Source organism: Ictalurus punctatus, chromosome 17, assembly GCF_001660625.3.
Source record: "Ictalurus punctatus breed USDA103 chromosome 17, Coco_2.0, whole genome shotgun sequence".
In the NCBI taxonomy this organism is placed as follows: Eukaryota; Metazoa; Chordata; class Actinopteri; order Siluriformes; family Ictaluridae; genus Ictalurus; species Ictalurus punctatus.
This window is the reverse complement of record NC_030432.2, coordinates 25944835-25968394: the sequence shown is the minus strand read 5'-3', so window position 1 is coordinate 25968394 and position 23560 is coordinate 25944835. Positions and strand designations below refer to the sequence as shown.

At 39.8% G+C, this 23560-nt stretch overlaps 4 protein-coding genes and 2 non-coding genes across 9 annotated transcripts in view; 2 read left to right on the top strand and 4 right to left on the bottom strand.

The window, feature by feature from the left end:
* best4 (bestrophin 4) overlaps positions 1–1201 on the top strand; it is a 24525-nt gene extending 23324 nt beyond the window's left edge. For both annotated transcript variants that reach the window (XM_053687409.1, XM_053687408.1), the window contains one exon: positions 1–1201. This exon is cut by the window's left edge and continues 1977 nt beyond it. The gene's annotated coding sequence lies outside the window, so the exon portion shown is untranslated.
* A 338-nt stretch (positions 1202–1539) lies between these two features.
* Positions 1540–1666, bottom strand: LOC124629126 (small nucleolar RNA SNORA47). Its single transcript, XR_006984010.1, has one exon. It is a non-coding gene; the product is annotated as a small nucleolar RNA SNORA47 (small nucleolar RNA).
* A 446-nt stretch (positions 1667–2112) lies between these two features.
* Positions 2113–6094, bottom strand: rps8a (ribosomal protein S8a). Its single transcript, NM_001200144.1, is given in 6 exon segments — positions 2113–2273; positions 2485–2614; positions 3418–3593; positions 4296–4395; positions 4994–5100; positions 6081–6094. Coding segments are annotated over 6 exon segments (627 nt in total). The 5' UTR covers positions 6085–6094; the 3' UTR covers positions 2113–2163.
* LOC124629123 (small nucleolar RNA SNORD46) lies at positions 4491–4598 on the bottom strand. Its single transcript, XR_006984007.1, has one exon. It is a non-coding gene; the product is annotated as a small nucleolar RNA SNORD46 (small nucleolar RNA).
* Positions 6095–9120: 3026 nt separating the features above from the next.
* LOC108278075 (uncharacterized) lies at positions 9121–16192 on the bottom strand. Of its 3 annotated transcripts, XM_053687410.1 has the most exons (5): positions 16108–16191; positions 12659–12733; positions 12098–12397; positions 11920–11958; positions 9121–10194 (listed from the first exon to the last, which is right to left on the bottom strand). In XM_053687410.1, the coding sequence occupies exons 3-5, from the start codon at positions 12393–12395 to the stop codon at positions 9944–9946; spliced, it is 588 nt and encodes a 195-aa protein (XP_053543385.1). In that variant the 5' UTR covers positions 12396–12397; positions 12659–12733; positions 16108–16191; the 3' UTR covers positions 9121–9943. The 3 variants fall into 3 exon arrangements, with proteins under 3 accessions (XP_053543385.1, XP_017346713.1, XP_017346711.1); XM_017491224.3 differs by lacking the exon at positions 12659–12733 and having other exon boundaries at positions 16108–16192; XM_017491222.3 differs by lacking the exons at positions 12659–12733; positions 16108–16191 and having other exon boundaries at positions 12098–12652.
* On the top strand, positions 16133–23071 carry LOC108278050 (caspase-8). Its single transcript, XM_017491175.3, has 6 exons — positions 16133–16273; positions 18746–19042; positions 19126–19148; positions 19346–19454; positions 21701–22217; positions 22725–23071. Exons 2-6 carry the CDS (start codon positions 18748–18750, stop codon positions 22867–22869), a joined length of 1089 nt encoding a protein of 362 aa, XP_017346664.1. The 5' UTR covers positions 16133–16273; positions 18746–18747; the 3' UTR covers positions 22870–23071.
* The last annotated feature ends 489 nt before the right edge of the window (positions 23072–23560 follow it).

The following is a 23560-nucleotide window of genomic DNA, read 5'->3' as shown; positions in this document are numbered from 1 at the left end:
GTAAACCGCGCGCAGCGTGTTAAAGTTGGGTTTATATTGGACATTCGCTGTACATTCGAGCTTCTCTCTTCTATTTCTCAAGAAATAATCACACAGAAAGGACATAATGTGAATTGTCTTAATAATGTGTATTGCGTGGACATAGAACCAATACAACCCAATATATATTTTATCTTCTCCCGTTAAAGCCCGGAAGCGGAAGCCAATCTCTGGGAGACGCAGGTCATCAGCGCCTTATAGTAATGGAGTCAGTAAGGGGCCGTTTAAGAAGTGCATGACCTGGGCAACTGTATAAGATTATACTAAGTGTATAGTCATCTACTTAACAGGATATCTAACTTATTGCAGTGTTAGGATACAGTATGGATAAAGAATGTTTTATAGCATATGTATTATTAATGATATACATTTATATCACACATATAATCTTATTGTGCCATATACAAATAAAATTGAATTGAATAAAAACCTTATACAGTTGCCCAGGTCATGCACTTTTTAGACGCTCCCTTACTGACTCCATTACGATAAGGCGCTGATGACCTGCGTTTCCCAGGAGAAAATGTAAAAATATATTGAGTTGTATTGGTTCTATGTCCACTCAATACACATTATGCCCTTTTTGTGTGTTTATTTCTTGAGAAATAGAAGAGAGAAGCTCGAATGTACAGCGAACTTTAACGCGGTGCGCGGGTACGGAATACACACGGCGTCTTTTTTTCTTACTTGACACTAGGGGGCTCCGTAAAAAACTAAATACAGGTGTGTTTGTAGTTTAATCTGAACTCTGTCCAGGACACCACCCTTTAGTGTTCAGGGTTTAGGATCAGAAACCGGGGTTACTGAAAATAAAATCATTACTAATTGTTCAGTTTATTTATTTTCACGTCACATTTTACACAGGGGGGGAAGGGGAACAAGTATAATAACTTGCTGCACAATTCCAGCAACAAAGAAGTAAAAATACAAAATAAAATCTAAGAGAAGTGGATAATGTTAATGGCATAATATAAAAGGACTAACTAATAAAACGGTATGACTGCAGATACAGGAACATCTCCACTGCCATAATCCAGGATTTCATTATAAATATATTCTTTATATGTAGAAATAAAACTGTCAAAATCTATTTTACACCTAATAAACATTACGAATGCTTAATAAACATAATAAATAAAAGCTGTGCAGTACACACAAGTGGTATTGAGTTCTTTTCAAGCACACGGTGAAGATGTGATCAGGGTGAAGATCAAAAACTGAAATAACTTCCAGGTGTTGGAGGATTTAATAGTTATTTATTACTATTACAGAAGCGAGGATCAGTAGTGTGTGCATGTGCTGAAAACATAAATACGGGTGTTTAATGAGGATCAATGGTATTTCTTTATTAGCGGCTGAAGGAGTAACGCAGCACTGTGCGGCATCCTTGTAGAAAAAGAAATGAGTGTAAATAATAATAATAATAATAAAACCCCCTGCTGATTAAGACATTAAGAAGAGTCAATGTGTTTATTAGAGTAAAAGATGACGTGTACACGAGCACTGTAGAGGCTCACTGCAGTAAAACAGGAGTCATTACAGCACCCGAGCTCTTCACATTAATATCGGAGGTTATAACCAGTTATAGCAACACTGCATGAAGCTGCATAACTTTCTCACACCTCCATACACTCTACTGTCCACTGCAGTCAGGGGGAGGAGCCAGGTACAGGTGGAAAATCAAACTCCACAGCAATCGGACATTGTGAGTTTTAATCCAAAAACCCAATTAAAAAACTAATTGTCTATGGGGGGGGGGGGGGGGGGGGCAGTCAGACTATATTTTTTGTGTCAGTGGTTTCACCTGCACTTGTGCTATGCTCTTCTGGTGAGAACTCATAGGAGTGTATGCAGAGGTTCACATGGAGCTCCTACACTAGGGAAGGGTTGAGTTTACAGGGATCAATCTGACCAGTACAGAACCTTTACACAGAAAGTTCATCCACAAGTCCCCAGACTGTAATAAATTGTGTTGTGTTTAATTTCCTGAGCTTAATGAGCAACACAAAGCCCAACACATGCCAGTTAAACTTCAACACGGGGAACATTTTAAATAAAGAGGCGTAAACAGGATTGTGGGGGGTTTTCCTTTTAATGGCGATCGTATCAAACAGAGCTGTACATTTATTTGCCTTTCTTGGCCTTGATCTTCCTCAGGTAGAACTCCAGTTCTTTTCCCTCCAGAACATAGCCATCAGCTCTACCACACTGTCCCGGTCTGGAAGAAATGCATGCTGGGAAAACATACAAAACAGAAAAAGAGACGCTGCTGATTACAGCTCTGTACAGAAGCAGTGTGTGTAGTGTTCTTCATGAAGGTTTGTAGGAATCAGAAAGCGGTAAGAGTTCATCACTGTGGTATCAGTCGCAGAACTGGATACATCATCATGAGTGCTGAATTATGGGAAATAAAGCGTGAACATGTGGGATTGACGCGAGACTCACCGAGCAGCTTGCCCTGCTGGAACTGCTCATCCAACAGAGGACTGATCTTACTGTTCTTTCTGCGCTTGTCAAACTTCTTCTGCACCTTCTTCGACCTCTTCTTGTTCAGGATGTCCTCCTCCTCAGGGGTCTGCAGAAGAAAGCAGGACGTAACTGGACATGCTCATGTCGTCTAATAATGCATTACACACACTGGGGAAATCAGTTATAAATGACTTGAATAACCGCATTGGTTTACATTGATCTTTATGCTCCTGTACTTGCTGAGCTCTTCTAAAGAAGATCCTAAGTTGAAAAGCAGATATCTAGGAGGCTTTCCACCGAATCCTACTTGAGATCTGATATGACCGCAAGTCTTTCTCAGAGTGTTCGACTGCATCAGAGTCACTCAGGAGCAGAACTGGACAACAATCTCATCACAGAAAGACCATTTAACACTCCTTTACAACCTTAATTTAATCCCAAAAACAAACTTTATTACTAAAACTGTTTATTTTTGAGAACATTATTTATACGCGGCGGCTACTGTGCGCATGTTCACGTAAAAGTCAGTTTAATCCATGATTCAGCTGAATAAAGTCTTTAAACACATGCTTGATAACACCCAAGACTTAATACAGGTTATTTAATGTGTTCTGTCACTAGGGGGGCGGTATCGCTCACAAATCTTGCACAACACCATTTCCCAGTTTGACCAGTGATCACTGCACTAAAGTAATAAAAAGTCACTTCAACACTAACCAGGAACAGAACAGCTCCTGAAGGGAAACTGTGCTTGTTCTGGTGTTCAGGTTAACTGTACACCTAATTAATATTCAAATAAACCTGAATGCTAAATGTTGACAAACACTAAAGTATTCTAACTACCCCAACACGATGTCATACAGAATAAAAGGCTGTGTAGGTTTTTCTGGGTGATTGACAAAAACGTACCAGTTTGGCGCCCTTCTTGCGTCCCAGAGGCAGGGCATAGTGAGACTCATACCACTGCCTGAAGGGGGCGCTGTCCACCAGGATCACACAGTTCTTCACCAGGGTTTTGGTCCTGACCAGCTCGTTATTAGAGGCGTTGTACACCACATCGATGATCCTGGTCTTACGGGTGCAGCCTGCAAGCACCAAAACACCACACACGATTAATTTAACCCATTTACACACGACAGGCTTTACTTTTAAGAAAAGCAACTCTACAATAAAAATCACCATCATGATGTCTTGTTGCATTGGATTCTGTGCTAGCATCATTAAAATTATGGTACAGAGAAATTAACTACATTTTGATATTTAAAAGAATTTTAAAAACAAGTCCAACAACAAATGTTTCCAAAATTCTTGTTGGATTCAGGAAAATAAATAGAAAAAAAAACCCTGTCTGGAAGCTTCAACAGAAATCAGGATGAATACAGTTTTAGATTAATGTGAATTGTGTTTTAAATTAAAATCGCCTCATGGAATGCTAGAGCTATTCTGTGACTCCACCAAGGGCAGAAGAGTAATAAACCCAGGGCCAATGCTGTAACTGCGTCTCTGTCCAAAAGAACACAGGTAAACTTTTCACTGCACCTATGCAGATTTTGTTGCGTTATTGATCTATTGATAGTGTTTTCTTCCCCCACATAAAGAAGCGAGACTGACGTCCCGGAGTCATAATATTTGATATCTGCAGGTCTTTTTCTCAGCGTTGGAACATAAGTGTCACTCACATGCACTCAGTAGCAGAACTGGACAAGTTTTCATCATTGAAAAGACCTGCAGGAATAATCTGAACTATTTATTTTAAACCGCTGTAAAGCGTAAACACACACACTTACACTCTGAGCCCCAAGAGAAGTTGCCCACGTCGAGCCGGAGTGCACGGTATTTTTTATTCCCACCGCGGACCCTCACCGTGTGGATGCGCTTTGGGCCGAGCTGGAACAAAAATGTTTTTTAAAATAAATAAATAAATAAATAAACAAACAACACTGTTACACAAACCACACCCGCGTCGTCGTCATCAGCGTGTCCATGTGTCAGTGTAACTATGACGAATCCTAACATTGGACAGTCCAAACGTTTTGACCAAAACGGTCAAATACAGACCGACCTAAGGACGTGTTTACATCACTCACACGGACACTGTACTGATCACCATGACGACGCACCAGACACAATAATACAATATGATAACCATGGAAACAAAAACGCGATCTCCCATTAGAGACGACACTACGAGACGCCTGTTTAAAGATTATATCATTAATACAATTCTGAACATTGTTAAACTCCAGCTGAGGTTTCTACATTTTATTAAATGGTTTAAACTTAAATTAAACCGATAAGAGAATAATACAAGGTACACATTCTCTCATTTACTTTAAGTATTTACTTTAACTACAGTACAAGAGGAACCGTAGTGTTCACAAAACGAAAGATTTTTAGTTCCATTAAAACTAATGTTATAAATCAGATTCTACTCAGAAGTACGTTGGGAACGAGAATGCCGTGTGTGAGTGTGTGTGTGCTGTACCTTTGTGTTTGATGGAGGCCGTCCGAGCTCATACTTCCTCTTCTTGTGGACGGGTTTGCGTTTGCCACCGGTCTTACGGCGTTTGTGCCAGTTGTCCCTTGAGATACCTTTATTTTAAAAATAAGAAGGTATAACAGTTAGTGCTCGAATCTTGGCATGGTGCAGACTAAAGCCTTCATCACACACACACTCGGGTGTTCAGTTCTCCAAGGTGAGTCTCAGCAGGGTTTACTCAGACTCCGCAATAAACTCATCATACACACCCGAGTGCTGTGGAGTAATTCTATTAAATATTGCAAATAACTTCACTGAACAGTACAGTGACATTCTCAATGGTCTGCATGAATTAAAAACTACTTTCCTGTTCTGTACCGCGCGCGCGCGCACACACACACACACACACTAACAGTGGAGATATTACAGCCCAGTGAGAAGTCAGGAGTTTATCAGTAAAAATATTAATATAAAATAACCGCACTGTAATAATGACACGCTGTATGAAGAGATTAGCTCGCTAGCATGCTGAAGCTTTTACAAACTCATTATTTTATAATACAGGATTACAGAACTCGACCCAAAACATCCAAAAGTGATGTACACAAGTTAAAGACAGCTGAAGTAAAGATATAAGTATAAAGTTATTTAACACAGTGCAGCGTGATCCAGACTCTTCAGCGCCTCACGAAGCTAATCGGCTAATTAGCACCAGGCCTTTATTTAAGTACATGTTCTCCAACAATGAAACTTTTAACCTCACAAACACATATACTGCGCGGAATTTCTTTCAATTAATGCACTCACGCTAAAAAAATACATATAAAACCTCGAATAAACAGTCTAGTCAGTAATGTTCACAGCAGTGTGTACCCAAAGAGCGCCGCCATCTTGAGACATGTCACCATTCGGCTCTCCAAACTCATCTCATTAAAAAATAACTAAATAACCACACGCAAACACGTAATACAGGCTCGGAACCGTCGCGGTGTGTCTACTAAATCATCTAAATATAATATTGAAACAAAACATAAAGTTTAATCAGGCAGATGAGCTCGGATTCCTCTGAGCAGGACATGATGAAAACACATACCCATTCTCAGGCGCCGGCTAGAAAGAGGAACCGCAAAGGATCATGGGTATGTTTCAAGCACCCACTTATCGCGAGATTCTGCGAGAAGAGAACAGTACCCGTTCTGTTCTGCTGTCCTGTGCTGTCATGACCAAATAAAAAGTATGTAGGAGAATTATCCACTTTTGTGGCACCTACTTGCAATAAACATTGGGAAAAGCTTTTAATGTTACTCGTCATATTATTTTATATTATATTATACTATATTACATTATACTATATTATATTATATTGCATTGTATTATATTATATTATACTATATTATATTGTATTACATTATATATTATATTAAATGGTAAATGGCGCACTTATATAGCGCAAAGCGCTTTACACTGTGTCTCATTCACCCATTCACACACCAGTGGTAGCAGAGCTGCTGTGCAAGGCGCTAACTTGCCATCGGGAGCAACTTGGGGTTCAGTGTCTCGCCCAAGGACACTTCGGCATGTGGGCCCGGAATCGAACCACCAACCCTACGATTAGTGGACAACCCGCTCTACCAACTGATCCACAGCTGCCCCCTGCCACAGCTGTAATATATAGTATAATATATTACATTATATTATACTATATTACATTATATTATATTGTATTATATTATATTACATTATACTATATTATATTATATTATATAAATGCGTATCAAATTGTGACAAAAAGTCATACATAATAAACATGAACAAAGTTAACATCGCTTCTTATTAGTTCTGAAAGTAAAGGGGAGTAATTATATAGGAGGTCAGATGATATTACACTATTATATCCCAATCATCCTAATCATATATCAGTTCTGTTACAGTGTAATAGCTTTCTTACTTTAAATCAGGAGTAGATGTCCTCTTAATCATTAAAGTGTTGATATGATGGAGGAGTTATCACGAATATGTCGCAGTTATAAATTGTAAATCAGAAAGTGATAGAAAGTATAGTCTTTCTTAAATACACCGATTTTGAACAACTTATAATTTATAGGCTTCAAACAATTGTAGAACTGAACCCCCAAAAAGTTTGAATAATCACAATTAAACAAACAAACAAACAAACAAACAAACAAAACATATTCAGTGTTTTTAATATCGGACAAATAACCGACAGGACCATCCAGCCAATCAGAACTGAGCTCTGACGTCACCAAGGCGAATCCGATCTCATGCAGCAGGTGGCGCGTGGAGACGTGATTCGGATTAAAATCCAACCTGCATGTGTTTCAGGTGAGCAGGTAAAGGTAAGAGTAAATATAAATACAGATTATAAACTGTATAACCGGCTGTGTGAAAGTGCGGTACTGAACTGAGACTTTGCAGCTGGTCATGTTTACTTTCGTTATTCATTGAAAGTTAAAGCAAACTATACTTCTGTTATTCAGTTATATTTATTCATTTATTCATTTAGTAGATGACTTTATCCAAAGCGACTTACAAATGAGGAAACACAAGCAAAGCGATATATCAAGCAGAGAACAATACGAGTAGTGCTACTGTACAAGGTTTATAATTGAGTTGTAGAGAAGCAGAGTCAAGGCCTTGATGCTCACCTACAAGACCTTGTCTGGAACAGCGCCCCCTACCTCAACTCTCTCCTGAAGGCCTACGTTCCCTCACGCAATCTGAGATCGATTAGCGAGCGACGTTTAGTAGTTCCCACTCAGCGTGGCTCAAGGTCCCTTTCCAGAACCTTCACACTAACTGTTCCTCAGTGCTGGAATGAAATTCCAACCTCAATCCGGACCACAGAATCTCTCACCATCTTCAAATAACAGCTAAAGACCCACCTCTTCCGTCAACACCTAACCAACCCCTAAAATGCAAACCCCACATTATCCTGAAAAAAATAAATAAAAACAAAAACAAAAAAAACACCTCTGGCACTTACACCTCGACTCTGCGCACTTTACTTCTCTAGAAATCAATGAAAGATCTTGTACAGTAGCACTACTCGTACTGTTCTCCGCTTCATATATCACTTTGCTTGTGTTTCCTCATTTGTAAGTCGCTTTGGATGAAAGATTCTGCTACATGAATAAATAATATAAATGTAGTTTTTTAGTCAAGTTACTTATTTTACAGTCTGGTGAGTCAGTCTCCTGAGTGGCGTCATACCCTGTGGGGTACTCCCTTTTGTTTCCAGCGGTTTAGACATTAATGTCTGAGTGTTGAGTTATTTTGATGGACAGCAAATTTACACTGTTACACAAGCTGTACACTCACTACTTTACACTGTAGCACAGTGTCATTTCTTCAGTGTGTCACATGAAAAGATATCATCAAATATTTACACAAATGTGAGGGGTGCACTCACTTTTGTGAGATACTGTATCTTCAGAAATAGATCAATCTCAGTAGTGATAAACGTATTTTCAGCACTGCAAGGAGTAAGGCAGTAGCAATGGACTTAATGGTTTAAAAATATTTTCTGAGTATTTGCAGGGATAGCAATAAGACAAAGAATTATGGCCAAAAAATACATAAAATAGTAATGAGGTTTTTTTTTTATTAGCATCAACTTATCTCTTAACATCAATTATCTCTGTAAAACAAAATAATCATTTGAAATATGTTCTGGTGACAGCTGATGATCTCTATATTATGTAAGGGACTGTATGTTAAAAATGTAATTTGGAAATATATATATATATTTATATAATAATATATATATATATATATATATATATATATATATATATATATATATATATATATATATATATATATATATAAAATAAATTGCAGTGTGTTCTTCTCTCAGATGATTTCTCAGATGAAGACTGGAAGCATTAGTGCCACAGAGAACGAACTAAAGAAACAAAGATGGAAATGAAACATTATTTTCCACCTAATTTCTTAAAATATATTTTTCTTTCCTCTATTAATATATACAGTTTTGCTGTAAAAATTAAACTGGTAATGAAAACGGGTAGATTGTACTCTTTTGTTCCGCCTGAAGATGAGATCTCCAGAAAAGAGCTGCAGGTAAAGAGACACAAAACTTGGAGTACTGTACATGGCTTATATGAGTTTAATGAAGCTTCATGCACACAGACAAGATATTACCACTTCAGTTCAAACTTCTCAACACATGTACAATCCTCCTTCAGCAACCTGTGCCATGCATGGTCATGTACAGCCTTCTAATTTATAGAGATGACTCTCACTAAGCATATTAATCCCTCCAACACCCACATTCCCCCAAAATAAGTTCACCCATCTACAGTAGGTGCACGATGAAGACCGGAACATGAAGCAAAGATTTCAAAATGTAATTAAAAACCAAACCTCAGTGTTGAGTAACCCTCCACCTTTCAGATCCACTTGGGAAAAAAGAGATGTAGTTAAATATATAGAGGTTCTAATAATTCTAGAAAATAAAAAATAGGAACCCTGATTATACGGTAACAAAATTATTCTATCTTGCTCAAGCATGAACGTATAACTTGGAATATATAACTGAAAATTTCTTCATAATTAGAGCTAGATCTGTTGTTGTTAACCCTGACGTATCAAAACTTCATAACAGTACAAAGAAAGTGAAACCAGGACTAAAAGGTTAATAAACTAAACTAAAAGGTTATGATAATTATCAATAAAATTCTTACATTCGTCATTAATTGTAAATATTCAACTAGATACAACAATATAGATTTATTTACTGCTAAAAATCCAGAATGTTCCCAAATTTTAAAACAGTATACAAAAATAGTAATGGTTTTGTATATTTAGATACTTCGATCATAAAAATGGTCAGTTATATTCTGTATAATTCTGTTGAAATCATCCACAAAATGAACAAAAATAGAATTCCCATTTCAGAGTGTGTGAAATTTTCCTTTAACCCTCTAGATCCTTCATTAAATAAGGTTGCTTCTCCCTCAGGATTTGATAAACTTCTTCTTTCACAGCTCCGGAGTTGAGAAATCCGTACAAGGTCCTCATTTTGTGCTGCGGCGTAGCTGCTGCACTGACTGTACTGTACATTTCAGTACTAATCATGTTCTTGGTTAGGAGACGATCTGCTATCTCCATTACTGAAGAAATTCTCTGTATGAGCGTATCTCTGTGTCTATCCACAAACTCAGCACCTGAAATGGAGAAAATAACACGCTCAGCCATTTCAGGTTCCTGTCACTTTACAGAATCAAATTACATATTTGTTAATGATCAGACACAATGTTTATCAGACTACAGCGCTCTGAAACAGTATTCTGATTTATTACTGATGTATACTGTTTTATTCTGGTTTTGTGTATATCTCATAATAAATAGTTTTACATCTTCAAACGAAACACAAAAACATAGGATAAAACATAGGTGACCTGAGTAAACACACTATACAATTCATTTCTTTATTTTACTGAAGAAAAAAAAAGTTATCCAACACCTATCACCCATGTGAAAAACTAACTGCCCCCAGCAATAACGGCAACCAAACACTTCTGATAACTGGAGATCAGACTTCCATGTTCTCCTAGGACTAGGATTCACTCCTGTGCTTTGGATTGTTGTCTTGCTACAGAATCCAGTTCCACTTGAGTTTCACCTTACGGACTGAAGACCGGACATTCTCCGTTAGGATTTTCTGCTAGAGAGCAGAATTCATGTTTCCCTCAATTACTGCACATTGCCCAGGCCCTGAAGCAGCAGAGCATCCCCACACCATCACAGTTCCTCCACCATGCTTGACCGTAGGTATGATGATATTTTTGTGTAATTCTGTTTGGTTTACGCCAGATGTAACGGGACTCCTGTCTTCCAAACAGTTCCACTTTCACCTCATCAGTCCACAGAACATTCTCCCAAAAGGTTTGAGGATCATCAAGGTGTGTTTTGGTGAAATTCAGTCGAGTCGTAATGTTCTTCTGGGTTAGCAGTGGTTTTCACCTCGCCACTCTTCCATGGAGCCGTTTTCCCCCAGTGTCTTTCTGATAGTGGAGTCATGAACAGTGACCTTTATTGATGTGAGAGAGGTCTGTAGGTCCTTCGATGTTCTCCTTGGCTCTTTTGTGACTTCCTGGATGAGTCGTCGCTGTGCTGTTGGAGGAAGTTTGGAAGGTCGGACACTTCTGGGAAGGTTCACTACTGTGCTGGGTTTTTCCATTGGGAGGTAACGGCTCTCGCTGTGGTTCTTTGGAGTTCCAGAGGCTTTGAAAGATCTTGGTAATCCTTCCCAGACTGATGTATTTCAATCACCACCTTCATCATCATTTCTGGAATTTCTTTCAGCTTTGGTGTAGTGTGTTATTAAGTAAGACCTTTTAACCAACTTCATGCTGCTGAGAAAGTTCTATTTAAGTGTAGGAGTGATTGAACAGGGTTTGCAGTAATCAGACCTGGTTGTGTCTCGTCCAGCTGAACTCCGTTATCAATACAGTTTCATAGATTTGGGGAATTAGTAACCACAGGGGCAAATACATTTTCATCATTATTTAAAAACTGTATTTTGTGTTTACTCAGGTTGCCTTTGTTTTATCTTAGATTTGTTTTAATTTCTGAAATAATTTAGTATGAGATACACACAAAAACAGAAGAAATCAGGGTGGGGGCAAATACTTTACCACACCACTGTATTTTGTACTCACTGACCCGAACACTACCATTATCATTATAAGATTTTAATATGTGCTTTTCACCAGCATTATGAAAGACCTGACAGAGTGGAGATTCTCCTGCACACACACCTTCTTAACCTGATCATTATTCAGGTGTTTAATCAGGTGTTTTAGAGCAGGGAATTCAGCAATCTGGACACTGACCATACAGGACTGGAGTTAGATAAAGCATGAATGAATTCTCTGTATTTTAATCACCTTTGCTCTGTTTTTTCACATGTGGCATGTCTGGACCTCCTGAAAATGAAAAAAAGAAAAGAAAATACTTGTCACACACTGCTGCAACAAGTTGAAGATTAAAAAAACAGTCTAATTTCTAGAGTAGCTCTTAAGGTTGAAGTTGATTGTCTGTGCTGTCTAGGTAGAAGGGTCATACTCTCTCTCTCTGCTGATGTTTGATCAGGGGTGAAGAGCTTCTTCAGCTGAGGGAAATTCTCCTGAAGCTCTTTTTTCTCCAACAGCTTCAGAAATTTCTGACAGGTCTCATCACCCCTGTTCATCACAGTATCCAGAAGGTTAATGATGATCTTCTCCTGTGTGTGATTGGGCTGGTTAAGATTGTTGTAGTCACGCCTGGTGATGATGCTGTCACTCTGGACGTGCTGTAAAACGACGCTGGCATCAGTGGACAGAGTGTCGATGAGAAAGACCTTGTTCTTACGCACAGTCTCCATGACTATAAGACAAAATAAGAACATCTGAACATTCCAGTGAAGCTTTGCCTTGAGGTTTAAGAATGGAGACTGTCTGAGGAAAGGTGTATATCTAGTCTGAAAGGTATAGCAGTGTCCTTAAGATCCAATAATGTAATACTAGTGCCTTAATGTGCCAGTTTATAGCATATATTTACCATAAAGCATATTATTTGGTGGCTGCTATAAATGATAAATAACAGGAAAGGTGGTTATGACAGCAAGGACTATGAGATTCAACTTACCAGGTCAAATCAAATTTGATGTTTAAGAGCTTTTTGTTCCTTTCCCTTGTTATGGACAACAATATGACAGTATATCTAGAAAAAAAATAGTTTTGGAGTTCATTCAAGAACATTTGTGTGTGTTAGATTGGGTGGGGTTTAGCGCTCTGAATATGATCAGGTTTTCTAGTACAGGTATGTTTTTATGCTCTCACTGCTGTATTCTGTACAAGTTGAAGTGCTTGAACATCCAAACCACCAAGCAGCTGGGCGTTATTCTTCGGCCGGTTCAACTTCACCATCAAGTACTGCCCCGGCTCCTAGAATGTCAAGGCCGATGCCCTCACCCGTCAATTTGCCTCTGAAGAGGCCCTCTCAAACCCTGATACTATCTTCCCTCCTTCCTGCATGGTAAGGTGTGCGCCCGTGGGAAAGCCTCTCACTGCCCACCTGCAGGCCTGCTTTGCCCTCTCCTGTTTCCAGTCACCCTCTGGTCACACATCGCACTTAACTTCGCTACTGGACTGACTCCTTCTCAAGGTAACACCACCATCCTCACTATCGTGGACCGGTTCTCCAAAGCACTGCAGTTTGTGGCTCTCCCCAAACTTCCCACAGCGCATGAGACTGCTGACCCATCTGCTGTTAATCATGTTTTCCGCCTGCATGGAATTCCACTGGACATCATCTCTGACCATGGACCGCAGTTCATCTCAAAGGTATGGAAGTTTTTCTGACATGCTCTCGGTGCCTCTGTAAGACTGTCCTCTGGTTTCCACCCTCAGACTAATCAGGAGTCTGGAGGTCAGGAGGAGCAGACAAACCAGGATCTGGAAGAAGCGCTTCAGTGTGTCACTGCCAAGAGCCCCTCATGAGTGCACTGAGTGCACTCATCCTGGTGCACTCAGCTTGCCTGGATAGAGTGCCCCCCCCAATTCCCTGACCAGCCAAGCCACTGGTATGTCTCCATTTGAGTGTTCTCTGGGTTATCTGCTCCCCTGTTTCCCGTCCAAGAGAACAACATCGTGGTCACATCTGTCATTTCCAGATTTGGAGGGATGTCTACTCCACCCTGTTTCGCTCACCACCATGGCTGACTGCCATCAAACTCTTACCATCACCCAATTACCAACCGGGTCAGGAGATTTGACTTTCTTCCAAGGGCATCCCATCTGTCCATCCATCCATCCATCCATCCATCTTCTATACCGCTTTATCCTTTTCAGGGTCACAGGGAAACCTGGAGCCTATCCCAGGAAGCATCGGGCACAAGGCGGGATACACCCTGGACAGGGTGCCAATCACGCAGGGCACACAATCACACACACATTCACACACCGGACACTTTGGACATGCCAATCAGCCTTTGCATGTCATGCATGTCATGCATGTCTTTGGACTGGGGGAGGAAACCGGAGTACCTGGAGGAAACCCCCGCAGCACGGGAAGAACATGCAAACTCCACACACACAGGGCCACGGTGGGAATCGAACCCCTGACCCTGGGTGTCGCTGTGTGTTTTGGGTGTAATAGTAATAGTAATAATAGTAATAGTAATAGTAATAATAATAATAATAATAATAATAATAATAGTAATAATAATAATAATAGTAATAATAATAGTAATAATAATAGTAATAATAATAATAATAATAATAGTAATAATAATAATAATAATAATAATAATAATAGTAATAATAATAATAATAGTAATAATAATAATAATAATAATAATAGTAATAATAATAATAGTAATAATAATAATAATAATAATAATAATAGTAATAATAATAATAATAGTAATAATAATAATAATAATAATAGTAATAATAATAATAATAATAGTAATAATAATAATAATAGTAATAATAATAATAATAATAATAATAATAGTAATAATAATAATAATAATAGTAATAATAATAATAATAGTAATAATAATAATAATAATAATAATAGTAATAATAATAATGCTCTTTTCTGTCACGACTTCAGCTTTAAGCAGCGTGCTGAAGAGCATGTGAATGCACGCTGCTGTGCATGGTGCGCGAGCACCTGCTTTTTCGTTGTTGACATTCGTGACATTTGGACACGTGCATTTGTTATGTTTTGTTATGTCTCCTCCCCGTTCTGTCATTGGCTATTGTGTCACGTGTGTCCGAATTGCCCTCAGCCGTCAGCCATTACGAAGCTGATTATGTATGTGTATATACCGCGCGCCTCCCAGCACACGGCGCGGAATATTAGAGTAGTTTGAATGAGTTAGTCACTTAGTTTAGAGTTCTCACGATAGAGAACCATAGTCATGTGTCATGTGTCATGTGTCATGTGTCATGTGTCATGTGTCATGTGTCATGTGTCATGTGAGTTAGTTTAGTTCAGGCTGGTTTCTCCGCCCCAGTCCCGCGCTATAGTTCATGTTTCTTGTTTTGTTCCTCGACCCTGTATTTCCGTGACCGCGACCTTGATCCCTGCCTCGCCCCTTTATGCCTGTTTGCCGATCGCCTGAACTTTGCATGTTACTGGATTATGTTTGTGGATCACATTTTGGATTTGTCTGCCTGTCTCTCTCTTAAATAAACCTGTTCTACTGCGATTGTATCCTACCTTATCTCCGTTACGTCACGATACGTGACATTTTCCTTTTCATTTTGATTAAAAAAATCTCAGTGATTTGCATAAAAGATTAAAACCACTCCCACACCTGTCACTGCACACACCTGTCACTGTACACCTATCACTGCACACACCTGTCACTGCACACACCTGTCACTGCACACCTATCACTGTACACACCTGTCACTGCACACACCTGTCACTGCACACCTATCACTGTACACACCTGTCACTGTACACACCTGTCACTGCACACACCTGTCACTGCACACCTATCACTGTACACACCTGTCACTGTACACCTATCACTGTACACACCTGTCACTGTACACCTATCACTGTACAAGATTAGATAAGGCATTATGAAACATTAAGCTACAATTTCAGAGAAACAGAAACACATTACACTTATCAGGAACCACAAAAAAAAACAGGTTTTAGTGAGTTCTTGTCAACAGGAAATGTGTCATTCAGAATGAGACTGAAACTCAAAACTCGTTTTTCATTCTGTCGTATGAACCCCACCCAGATCACACGTCCACCTTATAACCTGCTAACAAAAGGTTTTTATTATCGAGAGCAAATGTTCTTGGTGTGTGTTTAACAAACTGAAACTGCAGGTCAGTTAATAACCCACTGTTTAAAACTTACTGCAATTAATTAGCCTCAGCAGGGAATACATGTTCTTATAAATGACTCAAACTCTAAAGAATTCAACAGTACTCATTTTTATATTGTATATCAGTAGTTTTGGAATTTCGATCCACTGATCAGAACAAACAGCAGAATTCATTAATAATTTACAACAATGTCCCCAAAGCACCTTACAACCATCTAGATGTGTAATCACCTACCAGAGTGCTGAACGTCTCCTGAAGTGTTAAATGTAAACCTAGAGCACTTTCCTTATGAGCAGAAGACAAAAACACGCCTCCATTTCCTCTTTCTGACTCTAAAGTGAAAGCACTAACATTTCTTCATATTTGGTAGTGAGACAGCGAGTTTAGTACCACACTAAAGGTAAGGAACCTCTCCAGATAAACGTCAACTGGTTAGAGTAAAGTAAATATATATCATTTAATAATATATAATATAATCATAACCTGTGATGTTTTTTAAAATAGATTTCAATGAAACATTTCCTGGTTTTGTGTATTTATTTGATATGTTTCTTATGAATTAATAATCCAGAGATTTATAAGGATGGTGTAGGATTAATCTCTGAGGACAAATCAATTACAATATAGTGTGTAATTATTTGGTTTTACTCATTTTCGAATCAGAGTGTACAATTACCCCCCCACACCCCCACTCTCTGCCAGGTAGATTTTCCTGTTTAGCAAGACCTGTGAAAATGCAAAAAACAAGATAATAAAATACAAGACTCCTACGTATTGTTTGTTGGGGTTAGGAGTCCATGGAGCTCCTAGGGAAATCCTATGGAAATGGGGCTGGTAGCCGAGTACACACCGGACTGGGGTGCATTGAGGATGATAACCAGACGTGAGACTAACATTCCCATTTCTCCATGAAATTGCTCCACACTCTGGATGTGGACTGAGCTCTCATGTCGCTCACTATATCCTCAGGAATGCCTGAGTACCTAATCATATGGTTAAATATAGTTTCTGCTGTCTTGAAGGCAGATGGTTAGAAGGTTGGAGAAACAGTGTGTGGTTACTATGGTGACGGTGTTGCCCTGTAAGACTGGGAGGTCATTGAGGAATTCTCACGTCCAGGTGGGACCATGATCGATGAGATGGTGGGAGCGGAAGCAGTGTGTACTCAAGTGATCAGTTTGTCCTGCAGGGTTTTAATGAGTTTGGCACTTTTTTTTTGAAAGGCTTGAGCTATTTCCTGATCACTGGGTGCTGTGGGGCAGCGGCAGATAAACACCTGAGATAGAGTTTAGTGTTTTTTGACCTGCGTCACTGAGAAGGCGAACCGTGTGAAGAAACGTGCCCTTCATGCTTGTCTTGAATTGAGTTGTTCTGTACTTTAGATATTCACAGGTTTTGTGGTCTGTTTAAATTGAGTAGATTCGTCGCCCCCTCCAGCCAGTGAAGCCATTCCTCCAGGGCCATCTTAACAGCTAGTAGCTCCCTGTTCGTGATGTCATGGTTTCTCTCAGTGGGGAAAAAGCTTCTCTGAAAAACAACGCTACAGGATGGAGGAGAGTGTGCGGCAGGGAGCATGTGGCTTGGAATATGTAGTCCATGGCAGCCATGTTTGTAGGCTGCGATGCATTCTGGGAGCTGATTAAGGCATTGACATGACATGGTGATCGAGCCTTTTCCACAATTTCCCTCTAACTATCAGACAATCCATGGTGTATTATGGGATTTAAATTCCTTTTTTAAATCCCATCTTAAAACCCACCTCTTCTCCCAAGCTTTCAATATTTCTGTGACTTAGTTCATGTTGGATTAAGTTTATTATTTACTGTTTTCCTCCAATTCAAATAAATTTTATTTGTACAGCACTTTTTATAATGGACATTGTCTGAAAGCAGCTTTACAGAAGCATATAAACACAGGATGGAGATTTTAAGTGTGTGAATTTATCCCTATTGAGCGAGACGGTGGTGACGGTGGTGAGGAAAAACTCCCTGAGACAATATGAGGAAGAAACCTTGAGAGGAAGCGGACTCAGAAGGGAACCGTCCTCATCTGGGTGACACCGGATAGCATGAGAGTAAAGGGAAGTTCATTATGGTTTTATATGAAGTCTGTTTGTTGAACTAGTCCACTGTTCACTAAAGGAGACCTGAGTGTAAAACTGTACGTGGTAACTGCAGTCCTAAAGCCATCGCAGCAACCGTAGTCCCAGCAACCACAGTGAGTGTGTCCATCTGGAATTGGAGTTGATGAGAGCTCCATCCAGAGGTAGGGCATCAGGATGGATCAGGCAGGTCTGGAGAGCAGAAAGGATCAGGATCACTGGCATCTCCATAAAATCATGTGTGGCTCGACAAAAGGAGAGAGGGAGAGGGAGGTAAAGAGAGGGAGAGATTATTAAGTAAGACTGTGTACTTTGTGTAACAGAAAGTCTACTAATGGTAAGCTTGAGTAAACAAATACGTTTTAATCCTGGACTTAAACACTGAGACTGTGTCTGAGTCCCGAACACTAATTGGAAGACTGTTCCATAACTGTGGGGCTCTATAAGAGAAAGCTCTTCCCCCTGCTGTAGCCTTCACTATTCCAGGTACCAACAAACAGCCTGCACCTTGTCTTCTGTTTTATTTGTCTCCTTTGTTCATGTTTAGGATTTTAACTCTGTGTTAACATTTGTAATGTTTGTGGATTATTGAAAAAAGTGTGTTATAAAAAAGAGTATTATTATTATTATTATTATTATTATTATTATTATTATCTCAATTATATTATTATCTCAATAAGACCTGACTCTAGCTGCTGCTTTATTTCCCTGACAATCCTGTGGATTAGAAATTCATATCATGCTATGTTATTCTAATTTTTTGTCTTATAGTCATGGAGACTGTGCGTAAGAACAAGGTCTTTCTCATCGACACTCTGTCCACTGATGCCAGCGTCGTTTTACAGCACGTCCAGAGCGACAGCATCATCACCGGGCGACACTACAACAATCTTAACCAGCCCAATCACACACAGGAGAAGATCATCATTAACCTTCTGGATACTGTGATGAACAGGGGTGATGAGACCTGTCAGAAATTTCTGAAGCTGTTGGAGAAAAAAGAGCTTCAGGAGAATTTCCCTCAGCTGACGAAGCTCTTCACCCCTGATCAAACATCACATGATCAAAGTAATTGTGCATGAAACATATTGTTTTATCTGTGTTTTAGAGATAGTTGGTGACGAGTCTGTTTTGTGTTTTTCTCTTTACAGAAGGTCCAGCCAAGCCCACTGAGGTGATTATAATACAGAGAATTAGTTCATGCTGTGTTCATCTCCAGTCCTGAATATTCAGAGTCCAGTTTGATGAATTCCCTCCGGAACTGCAGCCTGACTCCCTGATTTAGGATGTTAACAGAAATGTGTACTTTCGTAATGCTGGGTAAAATTACGTACAGAGACGTCATGTTTCATTCATTAAAATGTCTTCCAGATTGGTGAATATAAAATGTCCAGTAAACCTCGTGGTGTCTGTCTGATCATCAACAATATGGAGTTTGGTCAACCTGATCAGTACCGACATGGATCTGATAAGGATGAAGGTGTGTAGTTTTATTATATTTGTATCTTGTGTACGTCAGTAATAAATGTGAAATTGCTTCAGAAACATTCGCTTTTCTCACAGAGCTGAAATTTATTGGAACGCAGTGCAGAGTTTATTTCCTCTACATTTATTACTGAACTACTGCAAATACTCTCTGGATCCATTGTCCTTTTATTTTTCCTTTTAATACATTCTTACAGACAAATTCAATCCATTTTTTCATTGATCTTTTCCATCCATCACAGAATGAAAGGGTGAGATGCACGGTACAGTGCTCAGTACGTCAGTACATGCTTTTCACTGTGAAAAAAATTTAAACAAAGGATAGTTCAAAAGAAAAAAACCCCAAAAGAATAGCAAGAGTTGAGACACATACAAACAATAGAACAACGACTTAGAACTTAGAACTCTATACTCAATCTAATACTCTATCATTGCTATAGGGAAGGCTTCACATTCATTTCCATGACTTGTTTGTGCCAGAGAATGTGATAGAATTCCTGTGAGCACGACCTCTGCTGGCAGGGAGGGAAAAGTCCTGAAATGGCCTTGAAGAGTCAGAGCAAGCTGTGTTTATTTCTGTCTCCAATTTGTAAAAAGTCTTTACAAACAAAGTCTGTGTAGGTGTGTAGTCAGTAGCGTGTAGTCAGTAGCGTGTAGTCAGTAGAGTGTAGTCAGTATAGTGTAGTCAGTAGCGTGTAGTCAGTAGCGTGTAGTCAGTAGCGTGTAGTCAGTAGAGTGTAGTCAGTAGCGTGTAGTCAGTAGAGTGTAGTCAGTAGAGTGTAGTCAGTAGCGTGTAGTCAGTAGCGTGTAGTCAGTAGAGTGTAGTCAGTAGAGTGTAGTCAGTAGCGTGTAGTCAGTAGCGTGTAGTCAGTAGAGTGTAGTCAGTAGCGTGTAGTCAGTAGCGTGTAGTCAGTAGAGTGTAGTCAGTAGCGTGTAGTCAGTAGAGTGTAGTCAGTAGAGTGTAGTCAGTAGCGTGTAGTCAGTAGCGTGTAGTCAGTAGAGTGTAGTCAGTAGAGTGTAGTCAGTAGAGTGTAGTCAGTATAGTGTAGTCAGTAGAGTGTAGTCAGTAGCGTGTAGTCAGTAGAGTGTAGTCAGTATAGTGTAGTCAGTAGAGTGTAGTCAGTAGCGTGTAGTCAGTAGAGTGTAGTCAGTAGCGTGTAGTCAGTAGCGTGTAGTCTGTAGAGTGTAGTCAGTAGCGTGTAGTCAGTAGCGTGTAGTCAGTAGCGTGTAGTCAGTAGAGTGTAGTCAGTAGCGTGTAGTCAGTAGAGTGTAGTCAGTAGCGTGTAGTCAGTAGCGTGTAGTCAGTAGCGTGTAGTCAGTAGAGTGTAGTCAGTAGCGTGTAGTCAGTAGAGTGTAGTCAGTAGCGTGTAGTCAGTAGAGTGTAGTCAGTAGCGTGTAGTCAGTAGAGTGTAGTCAGTAGTCAGTAACGTGCAGTCAGTGGCGTGTAGTCAGTAGCATGAAGTCAGTAGAGTGTAGTCAGACTACACACTACTGACTACACGCTACTGACTACACGTAGTCTGTAGTGTGTGATGTTTTATGTAGCACCGTGGTCCTGGAGGAACGTTGTTTCCTCTCCCTGTGTACTGTACCAGTAGTATATGGTTGAAATGACAATAAAACCACTTGACTTGACGAGTGATCTCTACTGTTGTTACTTGTAGGCGTGGCCTGTCCAACATTTCTTAGTTCTGATTTCGCTAATTAATTAATTTATGCCCGTGCGCAGCTTTGATCACCAATTAAATTAGCAAAGCGAGCTAACTGTACTAGCTACGTACACTCACCAGCAATCTCTGCTTCTTCCTACTAATCTTTATTTTCTGCACATTGCCCCCATACACAGGTCATGAGAGGTTGTATATGACAGGATAAGATAAAACTATGCTGATAAGTCTTTTTGTGCATTTTTGCGGGAACCAGCTGCAGGTATACGCTGAAGAAACATCAGTACACACGCACCATAGCACCGGTCAGAGGAATCATTCCAGAAAATCATTTGGATTTGTCATTTCTTCACAGTGTCACGCCTACTTTGCACAGAATTGTGAAAATCTCAGGTTCATTGATGCTGCTAGTGAAAGGTCATCAGCTGTTTCAGTGTGAACACAGGGTTATAGAAGGAAATGTAGACTTTCCATTTATACAGTAGATTATTTGTTTACTGGAGAAAACTCAAGAATGACCGTTTAATATAAGACAGAACAAATGTTTCATTCTTTTCTTCTGTTTATCTATCAGAGTCTCTTGAAAAGGTATTTACATGGCTGGGTTTCACTGTGGTGGTGCACAGGAACCAAACCGCAGAACAGATGAAGACCATCCTGAAGACACAGAGCAGAAACCAGCATGATGGCGACTGCTTCGTGTGCTGCATCCTCAGCCATGGCTCCGCTGATGGGGTGATTGGGACGGATGGAGGCAATATCAAAGGAGCTGAAATCTATGACATATTTAATGGAATGCTCTGCCCGAGTCTGATCAATAAGCCCAAAGTGTTCTTCATCCAGGCCTGCCGTGGAAAGCAGAACCATCCAATGGTTAAAGTCCAGTCTGATGGCTACAAGGAAGGAAAAGCAGGAGAGGAAAAAGTGAAAGAAGAAGAATTAGAGACCGATTCTGTGCAGATCACCATCCCAGCTGAGGCCGATTTCCTCGTGGCAAGATCGACTGTTAAAGGGTACTACTCGTTTAGGAGCGATTCAGGTTCCTGGTTCATCCAGTCTTTGTGTGAGCACTTGACGAAGCACTGTCCAACGTAAGTATAAACAATGTAATGCTGAGTAAAGTAATAATCTTTAGTACAGTGTAGAAACGAAACCTAAATCAAACCCATCGGAACGATAGTTCTGGTATCAGATCTTTCTGTTCTGATGGTTAACCTTTGTACCCACAAATAATCCGTATCTGTTTTTAAAGTGAACGCTCCAGTCCCCTGACACGCCCCACATCGATTTCTTGTGCTGAAATATTCAATAAATCACCAATTTCCTCTCCTTCCGATGAATGTAGTCACTGCTGTGTCTGTCTTCTGTCGTTGTTTGTCACGATCGTGACAGTGACGTGTGCGTAAAAACCTTTTGGGGGAAAAAGCCACATGAATTCCGACGAGTGTGTTGTTCATGTCACGTAATCACACAGTGCTGAAAAAATGGGATAATGTGGTCCTGTGAACACAGACTCTGCTGCTAAAGCCTGCAGTGTAGTGCTAGTGCTAATGCTCATAAAGTGTTCTTTATGTCTGCTGTTGCGCTCTGTTTCCCAGGGGTGAAGACATCTATACGATCCTTCTCAGGGTCAACAAGGACATCAGTGAGAAAACGGGTCAACACAACCAGAACCCTGCCAAACAGATGCCTGTGCAAAAGATCACCCTGAGGAACAAGCTGGTGTTCCGTGTGCCACAGTAGAACCGGTTGATCATCAACATCGCTGTACAGAACCCACCAACATCATCACTGCTTATAGCGGATGAGAAAGACATCAAGAAGACAAACAAATAATCAATAAAACAACAGGCCTCATTTATCACTCTTTTTGGTGTAAAAGTTGTGTGTAAATGTTTGCATAAAACAAACAAACTGAACAAATAAAATCTGCTGGGTTTATAAACGTTTCAGAAATGCTGAAGTTCTTCACACTCGCATGCGTATGTTTATGTTTATGTTTATGTTTATGAATGCCAATCGCACGGTGTTACCAGGCACATACACAGCACAGCTCATTTGCATTTGGTGACGCCCACAAAACTCCAGAAAAACACTGGACTTATACTGAAGCATTTCCTCGTTTTTGTCTTAATTTATGGATTTAAATATTTCTTATATCTTTAGTTAACGCCGTGACTATCAAATGACTTTCACTAAACTTTCAGTACGCGTGTGTGTGTGTGTGTGTGTGTGTGTGCGGAACTGAAATAAATAATCTCATCAAGTCATTCATTACATTAGTTACATTTCTTATGCATTTACACGCACACACAGTTACAGTCTCACACACACACACACACACACACAGACTCACACACACACACACACACAGTCACAGTCTCACACACACACACACACACACACACACACACACGCACAGTCACAGTCTCAC

Excerpts from the sequence above, each read along its gene's own strand:
- LOC108278050 (XM_017491175.3), top strand. The coding sequence starts at position 18,748 with ATGGAGACTGTGCGTAAGAACAAGGTCTTTCTCATCGACACTCTGTCC. Across the intron at positions 19,043-19,125 it reads TCAAACATCACATGATCAAA|AAGGTCCAGCCAAGCCCACT; the intron begins GTAATTGTGCAT and ends TTCTCTTTACAG. Across the intron at positions 19,455-21,700 it reads TGGATCTGATAAGGATGAAG|AGTCTCTTGAAAAGGTATTT; the intron begins GTGTGTAGTTTT and ends TTTATCTATCAG.
- LOC108278075 (XM_017491222.3), bottom strand. The coding sequence starts at position 12,419 with ATGTTCTTATTTTGTCTTATAGTCATGGAGACTGTGCGTAAGAACAAG. Across the intron at positions 11,959-12,097 it reads AACATCAGCAGAGAGAGAGA|GAGGTCCAGACATGCCACAT; the intron begins GTATGACCCTTC and ends TTTCATTTTCAG. Across the intron at positions 10,195-11,919 it reads TGTGAAAAAACAGAGCAAAG|GTGCTGAGTTTGTGGATAGA; the intron begins GTGATTAAAATA and ends TCTCCATTTCAG.